The sequence below is a fragment of the Astyanax mexicanus genome, chromosome 11 (assembly GCF_023375975.1).
Source record: "Astyanax mexicanus isolate ESR-SI-001 chromosome 11, AstMex3_surface, whole genome shotgun sequence".
In the NCBI taxonomy this organism is placed as follows: Eukaryota; Metazoa; Chordata; class Actinopteri; order Characiformes; family Acestrorhamphidae; genus Astyanax; species Astyanax mexicanus.
The window spans coordinates 49,055,001-49,065,947 of NC_064418.1; the positions used below are offsets into that span (position 1 = coordinate 49,055,001).

At 38.6% G+C, this 10,947-nt stretch overlaps 1 protein-coding gene across 1 annotated transcript in view; it reads left to right on the plus strand.

The window, feature by feature from the left end:
- wnt6b (wingless-type MMTV integration site family, member 6b) overlaps positions 1-8,757 on the plus strand; it is a 41,254-nt gene extending 32,497 nt beyond the window's left edge. The window contains exons 4-5 of the mRNA XM_022686670.2: positions 2,414-2,554; positions 3,788-8,757. Of these exons, the coding sequence (XP_022542391.1) occupies positions 2,414-2,554; positions 3,788-4,108 (462 nt within the window). The 3' untranslated portion in view covers positions 4,109-8,757. The remainder of the gene's footprint in view (positions 1-2,413; positions 2,555-3,787) is intronic.
- Positions 8,758-10,947: the final 2,190 nt, after the last annotated feature.

A 10,947-nucleotide genomic window follows, 5' to 3' on the forward strand; every position in this document is an offset into this window, starting at 1 on the left:
ATACATCTGTGACTGAAAAATACTCAGATGCAGTTTTACAACCCTATTTATAACTATTTACAACCCTGTTATCTAGCCTGAGAATGAAGCGCACTGACTTTTTTTTCCTTTTATGGCACTGTGGCGCTATTATCTGTGGGAAAAATAATATATATATATATATATATATATATATATATATATATATATAAACTATATACAGCTCTGGAAAAAAATGAAGAGAGCACTTCAGTTTCTGAATCAGTTTCTCTGATTTTGCTATTTATAGGTTTATGTTTGAGTAAAATGAACATTTTTGTTTTATTCTATAAACTACAGACAACATTTCTCCCAAATCTAAATTAATATATTAGAGTTATTTAGAGCATTTATTTGCGGGAAATGAGAAATGGCTGAAATAACAAAATAAAAGATGCAGAGCTTTCAGACCTCAAATAATGCAAAGAAAACAACAAGTTCATATTCATAAAGTATTTTTAAGAAATAGTTTAATCCTGTTTTTTAATCACATGCAGTTTTCATGCATCATGTTCTCCTCCACCAGTCTTACACACTGCTTTTGGATAACTGTATGCTTTATGCTGTCACTCCTGGTGCAAAAATTCAAGCAGTTCAGTTTGGTGGTTTGATGGCTTGTGATCATCCATCTTCCTCTTGATTATATTCCAGAGGTTTTCAATTTGGTAAAATCAAAGAAACTCATAATTTTATATATTATACAGAGCTGTATATGGAATAATCAGTGGCAAAAAAGCACTAAAGAAGGTCTGCTGTGTTTATTTATACAAGCTACTAGCGTGTGATGATTTGCTGGAGAGCGTGATGAACGTGGTTTAGATCGGAACTGAGCAGATCAGATTTCTTGTGTTTGTTCTTAAGCAGAAAGATCCGATGATTTGTTGGATAAGTTAGAAAAAAATCAGATTTCTCTCTAAACACAGACCTCCGTCCCCCCGCCTACCTTCACCCCACCCCCCGTCCTCCTCCAGTGGAAACCTCAGTCACGGCAGGTTCAGAGCCGAGCAGGAAACAGGAAGTGCTGGTGTGTTTTTGCACGGCGGCTGAGTTCTCCAGGTGCATGCTGGGTGTTTCCCTGCACAGCTGTGTGTTTGGGTGATGCTGGGAGATAGTCAGGCTCTAGTGAGCAGATAGAGTCTTCAGGAGATCATGATGGAGTGCAGATCGGTTATGGAGTTACTCTTAAAGCTGGAGATGGAGGAAACACACTCCACCGAGCTCAGACACGCCTCGAATCAGAAAATCAGTAAATAAAACTAGACTTGTGTAGAGTTTTCCCTCATATCTCTGTTTTTGTTTCTCATAAACATTAAATAAATATTTGTAATAGTTTTTAGCCCATATTCACTCAGAGTCAGAAGGAGGTGTATTGTATTGCACCCTGTACAAGGCGTGTTGTGATGCTCATTGCTATCTTACACCCTGTTAAAAGTCAATTTTCACAAGTTTCGCTCAAGCATCGTTTAAATAGCAGCAAGGAAATTGAGGTGTGTTCAGGTAAATTTACGGAGTATTGCTTTCATATCTTGGTAACAAAAAAAAAACACAGGAGCTCCACTGACTGAATGCAACCTAGACAGACGCCAACAGTCAGACGTTCATCGCTATCTTGGCAACACAGTGGATACTTTAACATCAACATTAAACAGAATACTAAATAAAATAACATTGTTTATTTACTTTATTTGCAATAAAATTTGATATGAAAACAACTAAAAAAAAGACTACGTAAATATTGATGTTATAATTAAAGTTAATGTATTAATAAATATAATTATAAATATCAATGTTATTACAATTTAATTCTGGACATCAATTCTATATATTATTGTTATTTAAACTCTTTTGACATATTTTAATTTTCGATTAGAGCTTCGTAGTTTCTTTGTAGTTTTTTTAAGCTTGTGTGTGTGTGTGTGTGTGTGCGTTCACACCACTGCGTGTTTATGTGTCAGATTAATTAAACGCTGAAATCTTCGCCCGCTAGCCTAGCATTATCTCCTGAGTGAGTGCGTTTATCTCTTTAGTTCAGGTCACTGTCTCCTGACCCGGAGCTTCTTCAGTTTGGGGTCAGCTGCAGGTAAACAGGTGTGTGTGAGCGGGGCCGAGATGAGCAGGGCATTTGAAGTTTTTCTGAGATGATAATTGCATGTAATAATGTTCTTTTCAGCGCTACAGAAGCGTCTTTAATGGAGGAGGATGGAAACGTTGATGGAGCGTTAATTAGAGGTTAATTACTGCAGGGAAGGTTCTGGAACGTTCTCCACTGTCAGTCTCTATAAGCTCCTGCGTGGCCGGAGGGTACGGCGAGGTGGGGGGGGTGAGGCGGGAGGTGAATTCCTTCTGAATAGCGTCGGCTTTTATCTCTCCAATCTATCTGTGTGTCGAACTGCAGGCGGTGAAGAATTATATGAGGACTGAATGCAAGTGCCACGGGCTGTCTGGGTCCTGCACTCTGAGGACCTGCTGGAAGAAGATGCCTCATTTCCGGGAGGTCGGCGACCGTCTGCTCGAGCGCTTCAACGGCGCCTTCAAGGTAAAGACCTGCACCCGGTACACTGATGCTCCAAAAGTCGTCCAAAAGTGTTCCCGGGGGGACAGCTTGGCCTGGGAACACCCAAACCTGTGTAGGAGGTGTTGACTCGTGAGTGAGGTTGATTGAACATTGGCCAACGTGCTCATGGCAAGGCCAAGCCGTGCATTAGGGGAGATATCTGATATAGTCTGAAATAGTGGGTGGGTGTAAACGAATGGGAAGTTCCATTTCTGAAATTGTGCAGGGGCTTTTTAACATTCCTCCATCCGCATAGTGTCACATATTTATTGTTTGGAATTCACCATGGAATAGAAAGCTAATTTTACCACCCACAGTGCGCAGTTGACAGGGGTAGCTTCTGGCTAGAACTGTCCATGTAAACACATGACTCAACACAAATCCACATTCAATGCTGCAAATATTTGAACTACTGGCTGTTCTAAGAGTGGAGCCACAGGGGCAATAGAAAAAAATGTCCTTAGCTGAAATCTGATTGGCTCCTTGTAGTGCCCCTTTCCTGTCACTCATCTATTATTTGCCTGAAAGCGATGATCAAAAGAGATGATTATTATATGTGGATGCAATTCCATGTTCAAACACCATGGAAGTGGCCCTAATGAGCCAAAAAAGGAATATCCAGTGTGATTAAAGCTTACGTAAAAAAAAAAAAAAAGTTTTCAAAATTAACACATTTTTAGTTTATAGTTTTAGTGTATGAGAGTATTTAGTCTATGCACTGTAAAAATGCACGTAAAATTGGGGAAAATATTTCAATGGAGTTCATTTTGTTCTCAAAAAGTTAAAATCGGCAATCAAAACAGCAGATTATATACATATAGAAGCAATAAAATGAAGCAGAAGCAAACGAGAGATTCCAGAAGCAAAAGACAACAGCAAAGCAAATTAACATTCAAAAGCAAATAATTTCTAAATAATTGCAAAGAAAAATGAAGTAAAAAAGTGTGTTTAGAAATATGTATTTATTATAATGTTGGTTGCAGATTGTATTTTTCTGTGTAAAACTATTTTGGCACAAAATTAAGTTCATAGATTTTACTGTGTAAACTTTTTAAAATAACATTCAAGTGTTTGAACACGGTGTAAATTGTAAAATAATATTTAGCTTCACTAAGAATATCGTGGCCTCTTAATGCACCTTAATGATTTGGGCATTTAGGGTATGTACATGATTTTTTTTTATTGTAAAATCTTATTGTACTGTCTTGTTTGTAGGTGATGGGTGGGAACGACGGGAAGACCCTCATACCCGTGGGCCACAACATCAAACCTCCGGACAAGCAGGACCTGATCTACTCAGCCGAGTCTCCAGACTTCTGCCTACCGAACAGGAAGACGGGATCTCTGGGGACCCGCGGGCGTACCTGTAACAGCACAGCGCTGGACGTGAGCGGCTGTGACCTGCTGTGCTGCGAGCGAGGTCACCGCTTCGAGACTGTAGAGATCGAGGAGAACTGCCTGTGCCGGTTTCACTGGTGCTGCGTCGTTCAGTGCAAGAAGTGCTCTGTTCGCAAGGAGCTCAGCCTCTGCCACTAGGGGGCAGTGCATGCTTTAGGACACTGAATTCTCACCTGCTGGAGGATCTAAAACACTGTCTTGTGGGCTCACCTGTGTGAGACCTAGCAAAGCATCCTCACCTGCAGGGGGAACTAGAACACCAACGTACCTGCAGGAGGATCTAGACTACTGGCCTTACCTGCAGGGTTTTTTAGAAAGCGAATCTCACCTGCATGGGGATCTAGAACATCATCTTGACTGCAGGGAAATCTAGAAAATTGGACTAATCTGCAGGTGGATCTAGAACATCAATGGCAAAACATACAGGCGGCTGTAGACTACTAGCCTTACCTGCAGGTTATTTTTTTTTAGAAAATCTCATCTGCAAGGAAACATGGAACACCAATGTACCTGCAGTCGAATATAGAAAACTGGCCTCACCTGCAAGGAGATATGGAACACCTACTCACCTGGAGTGGAATCTAAAAAACTAGCCTAATCTGCAGGGGGTCTAGAAAGTTGACCTCATTTGTAAAGGGGGGGGGGGTCTAGAACATCATCTTACATGCAGGGAGTCTTGAATACCAATTTACCGACAGGATCTAGAAAACTGGTATCGCCTACATGGGGATCTAGAAAACTGGCCTTACTTGCAAGGGGATCTTGAACACCAACTCGCCTGCAGGATCTTGAAAACTGGCATCACCTGCAAGGGGGGGTCTAGAGCATTATTTTACCTGCAAGGTGATCTTGAATGCCAACTCACCTGCATGATCTAGAAAACTGGCCTCAGTTGTAGGGGAATCTAGAAAACTGGCCCCACCTGCACAAGCATGTAAAACACCAACTCATCTGCAGGGGGATCTAGAACAGTACCTTTCCACTAGAGGAACTTAGAAAACTGGCCTCACCTGCAGAGACTTTAGAAAACAAACTCAACTCATCTGCTGGGGGATCTAGAACAATGTCAATCCTGGAGAGGGATCTAGGAAACTAGCTTCACCTGCAGGGCATCTGGAATACTGGTTCATCTTCAGAAGGATCTAGAAGGCAGATCAACTCCTCTACACTGGCTAAGTAAGAACTAGACTACTAAATCCTGAAAATCTTCAAAGGAATTTAGAACACTAACAGTTATGTTCTTTGCAACTTGCAGAGGAACCTGCAGAGGAACCTAGAGTGCTGACTGACCTCCAGAGGAATCTAGAACACCCATCCACACACTTCATCAAGATATGTTACCTGATTTACCTGTAGGGGAATCCAGAAAGTTCACCAACCTGCTAGAGCTGTGCAGCCGTGGATGTTCAACAGAAGAATCTAGATTTTTGAGAAATCTGGACTTTTCTAGAACCAAAAACCATGTGGGGCTTGTAGGATCATGTTCTGTGAGCATCTAGACCCACTGGATCCAACAGAGACTCTAATTTGCTGTGGAAAAGATTATTTCCTTACGTAAACCTCCTACTCCAGCCTCCTCGGTCAGTAGGGCAGACTCTGTGGTAGGGCAGAATGTCCTCCAGGAAGCACAGTAAAGTCATTGGTTGTGTTGAAGTTCAAAAGAGACATTTTCCTCTGTGCCTTTTGTGTGAAAACGCTTATGGTTTAAAAACACAAACACAGACTTTAAGGGAAAAAGGGATATTTGTTGTGACAACCTGATGTGCCGGAATGTGCATCATCAGGACAAAGAACAAAGACTCCTATTTATAAGCATTTTAGAAACATGACGACTACTAACGGAATAAGGAATGTCTCCAGTATATTCTTCCAAAAGCACTTTGTCTATAAGAGCTATGTACATCTGAACTGTCTTGTTTAAGGTAGTGTTGTATGGTTTCACAAAGAAGAAGAAGAAAAAGAAAAGAAGAAGCGTGAACGACATGTAAAACCACTCTTTTTTTACGTGACCTTATTTTTATATTGTTTTATTTTCACTTATTTAATATGCAGAGCTTTTATCGTGCACAGGTATATGTAGTCACAGCATTGATAGACTGTAGACCTCCAGATTACAGCTCATTTTCAGTTAATTCCAGCCTTATCACACTGATTTATGCACAATTCATGTTAAAAATGATACTGCTAAGGCTCCTTTACTGTATGATCAATGCTGAGATTGGATAATCCAGCAACAAATACAGACAAAAGAGGCTCATTTCTTTTTTGTACACTTACCCCTTGTTTTCGAGTGTAAGTCTTCTTCTCTTCCTCTTCACAAGAATTGGGATAACCCTTCAAGTACCCAATACAGATATAGATATAGATACAGATATAGATATAGATATAGATATAGATATAGATATAGATATAGATATAGATATGGCAGTGGAGCAGTAAAGTTCAGCAACCTAACTGCTGTTGGTTAACTAGTTTTAACCTAAGGGCTTTATCATATACTATAATTATTATTATTATTATTATTATTATTATTATATCAATTACTTTTTTAAATTGTCCATTTCTTAATTCCTCTATGACGGGGAGCTGAAATTAGCTGTTTTTATTTTGTATTCTCTTTCATTTTTCCATTCCACCTTAAATCCTACACCCTCTGCTGTCTGTTAAACCATTTAAGGTGGAACCAAAAAGTGTGCTAGCCAACTACTGTTGGAACATTGCAGTGAAATTTGAGATTTGATTGGATTGATGAGGGGCTTTATATGGCCAAAATATGCAGACACCTGCTCATGTTGTGTTTGTTATGATATCAAGGGCACTAGTTAGGAGATTTTTTTCTATATTTTCTGCAGTTACAGCCTCAAATTATCTGGGAAAGCTTTCTACTAGATGTTAGAACATTGCAGTGAGGAGAATTCGATTGCATTCAACCAGGAGACCATCAGTGAGGTCAATAAATAATGTTGAATGATTAATTCTCCATGTCAACATTAACAGTACTGGATGGAGCTCCATCATCGCTCAAGACAACTGTACACACCAATGATGAGGGGCGTTATATGGCCATAAATATGTGGACACCTGCTCACGTTGGGATTTTTCCTTTTTAATGCAAAAGAATCCTCCAGTTATCTGGGAAGGCTTTGTACTAGATGTTGGAACATTGCAGTGAGGAGCATTTGATTGCATTCAGTCAGGTAATGATGATGACCTCAAGTTAATGGTATTGGATGGATCGTCATCCTCACTCCAGGGAACTCTACAGACCAAAGATATATGGTTATATGGCCAAAAATATGTGGACTCATGCTCACTTTGGAAGGTACAGTCTTTAGTTATCTGGGAAAGCTTCGTACTAGATGTTAGAACATTGTAGTAAAGTGAATTTGATTGTATCCAACCAGGAGACCATAAGTGAAATCAGATAATGATGTTGGATGAGTAGTTCTGTCTCTCCATCTCAAGAACAATGATGAGGGGGTTTAAATGACCATATATATGTGGACACCTGCTCGTGATGTGTTTGTTCTGATATCAAGGGCATTATTTGGGAGTTTTTTCCATATATACTGCAGTAACAGCCTCCAATTATCTGGTAAGGCTTTGTACTAGATGTTGGAACATTGCAGTGGGGATAATTTGATTGCATTCAAACAGGTAATGATGTGAACTCTACAGACCAATCATGGGGCTTTTATGGCCAAAAATATGTGGACACCTGCTCATGTTGAGTTTTTCCTCATTTAATGCAGTTACTTTCTCTAGTTACTTGGTTAAGCTTTGTATAACATTGCTTTGAGGAGCATTTGAATGGATTAATTGGATGATTTTTTTTAAATATATATTTTTATATGGCCAAAAATATGTGGATACCTGCTCAATTTGTGAGTTTTTTTTTTCAAATTTATTGCAGGTACAGTCTTTAGTTATCTGGGAAAGCTTTGTACTAGATGTTGGAACATTGCAGTGAGGAGCATTTGATTGCATCCAACCAGAAGACCATAAGTGATGTTAGGTAATTATGTTGGTTGATTAATTCAGGCACTTTATCTTAAGACCAATGGGTTTATATGGCCAAAAATATATGGACTCATGCTCATGTTGGGTGATTTTCCTTCTTCAATGCAGTATCAGCCTCCAGTTATCTGGGAAAGCATTGTATTAGATGCTGGAACATTGCAGTAAGGGGAATTTGATTGCATTCAATCACTAGACCGTCAGTGAGGTGAGGTCAGGTACTGATGGACTTTATGTACTGATGGATTATTAGTTCTGAACACCTGTGCACTTGAGTGCAGCTGAACGCACTGATAATATTTGGACATATAATCCGTCTATAGAGCAATGCAGTGTAGTTTATTCTCACTTTCTATAAATCACAGTAAAGGAAAACAGGCTGAATTTACAGCCGCTCTCCAGCTAAGCAAACACACTCCGCCCGGCCGTGTTAAACAGCACACGGCCGCGGGTTCGATATCCGAGCAGGAGTCTGGGTGATATATGTAAACAGGTGTCTTTTTCCCACTATTTTCCTGGATGCAGATTACATTTTCCAAAAGCTGCAGAGGACCGTTCTGCTATGTTTTCATTTTAGCTCTGGACCGTTCCTCTCAGATTCCAGGCTTTTTAAAGGGAGAATAAAATAACACAGATACTAAGGGGAAATATCTAATAAATATTACTTAATCTCCCAGGTCACAGTTCTGCACACGGAGGAACATCTGAGCAATGCCAGGGTGACATTTCTCACCTGTGTTGTAAAAGCTGAAATAAAAAGTCTGCTCTGAGCTGGTGTGTGTATGTGTGTGTGTATGTGTGTGTGTGTGTGTGTGTGCTTCGTCTCTGTTCTGAGTTTCAGCCTGGGATTATTACTCAAATTATAATTTATATCAATATTTATACCATTCATACAGAAACAACACTCACATTCACCTCACCTCACACTTTAAACTCTCCCTCTCTTTCCTTTTTGATCTACTTCTCTCACTTTATCTGTCAATGTATCTCTTTTATCACATCACTTTTCTCCCTTTGCTACACTGCAAAAAATCCATTGTCAAAAACTAGACGAACTAATTACATTCAAAATGTGAAACTCATATATTATATAGATGTATTAAACAATTCGATATTTTAATACATTTAGAATATTATACAGTATAAGACCAGTTGGTACTTTTGGCAGCAGTGTGGGCAGTGTGCCAAGTCCTGCTGGAAAATGAAATCCACATCTCCATAGAAGTTTTCAGTAGCAGTTTTGTCTTACAGCACTTCATGCTTCTCTCTGCTGCTGACAACTTTTCTAGAGATGCAATATGAGATTTCGTTTTCCAGCAGGACTTGGCACACTGCCCACACTGCTGCCAAAAGTACCAATTGGTCTTATTTAATAATTTTCTAATTTTCTGAGACACTGATTTTTGGGTTTTCATTGGCTGTAATTCCATAATCATCAATAATAAAATAAATAGATCACGCTGTGTGTAATTCATCTATTTAATATATGAGTTTCACATTTTAAACTTACTAAATTACTGAAATAATGTAACTTTGCATTATTATTCAATTTTTTTTTAGATGCACCTGTAGACTAAGACAATTATTAATATTAAATTAAATATTAATTAATTTAATAATTTAATATTAAATAATTGAATTTAATATTAAATTAAATATGAATTAAATATTAATATTAAACAAAAGAATCTGCCAATAGGGTGAGCAAATTTTACTTAGTAAGATTTCTTAAAATAAGCAACGGAAAATATTTAAATCAAGCAAAATCACATCATTTTTTGGCTTAAATTTAGACACAAGAATCTAAATAGCTTGACCAAAGACTTTTTGAGCTTACTTTGAGTGAAACTACTAGAAATAACTAAGTAAACTAACTAAGTAATCTTACACGATGCTTAATAAGCCAAAAAGATTTAATCAGAGAAAAAGAAAAATATTTATTGCCTTGAACTTGAACATGATTTTACCTGCTGAGATTTAGTTTTTTTCCCAGTGTAACTGTTATATTATCTCTCTGTGTCAACAAGTTTCCTCTCTATCTCAATCTTCTTCTTATCTGTTTTGAGGGCCAAAATAATCCCAGAAAATCCGATATTCTTCTAAATGTGATCTACAGAACATCTGAGATTAATCTGAACTGTTCACTCTCCTAAACTGATTTCCCTGTTTTACCTGGATGAGCAGCTTTATAACCGCCTCCACCATCAAAGTCCAGCTTAGACCATCTGAAACCAGTTACCTGCAGAAGCTGGTCTACAAAAAGCTGCTCTCTCTCTCTCTCTCTCTCTCTCTCTCTCTCTTTTTCTCTCTCTCTCTCTCTCTCCAGTATAAAGGTGTTGTTAGGAGTTATTTATCCCTCCGTCTTCGTTTGAGTCTGGCAAGTCGGCACAAGTTCATATTTTCCTGGAATTCCAGCAGTGCTGAAGAGAGAGAGAGAGAGAGAGAGAGAGAACGAGGAAAAGAGAGAAAGAGAGAGAGAAAGAAATACACATATGCACAGATGGAGAGATTGGCCTGAAAGCTTCTGGTCTACAGATCCCCCCCCCCCATGCACACACACACACACACACACACACACATTCAGCTAACAGATTTATAGAAGTGAAGCTTTAATTCAGCTTCTGTGTGTTTGAATAGAGACAGATCATTTTACACACTTCCTCACACGAGACCCCGACACACACCAACACACACCACCGCTTTCACACTAAATCACTGCTAATATATATTTACATACACACTCTGTACATACAGTGCCTTAAAAAGTATTAGTAAATATAAAAGGCAGTTTTATGATTTTAAATTATGATTTAATTTATTAAGGGGAAAAATAAAATATTCCTTTATATTGTCCCTTATGATTTAACTGTGATTTACTATTTTTTTAGTAAATGCACAACCAGTCCTGATTACTACCAGACCTGTAGAATCAAGAAATCACTTAAATAGAATCTGTCTGA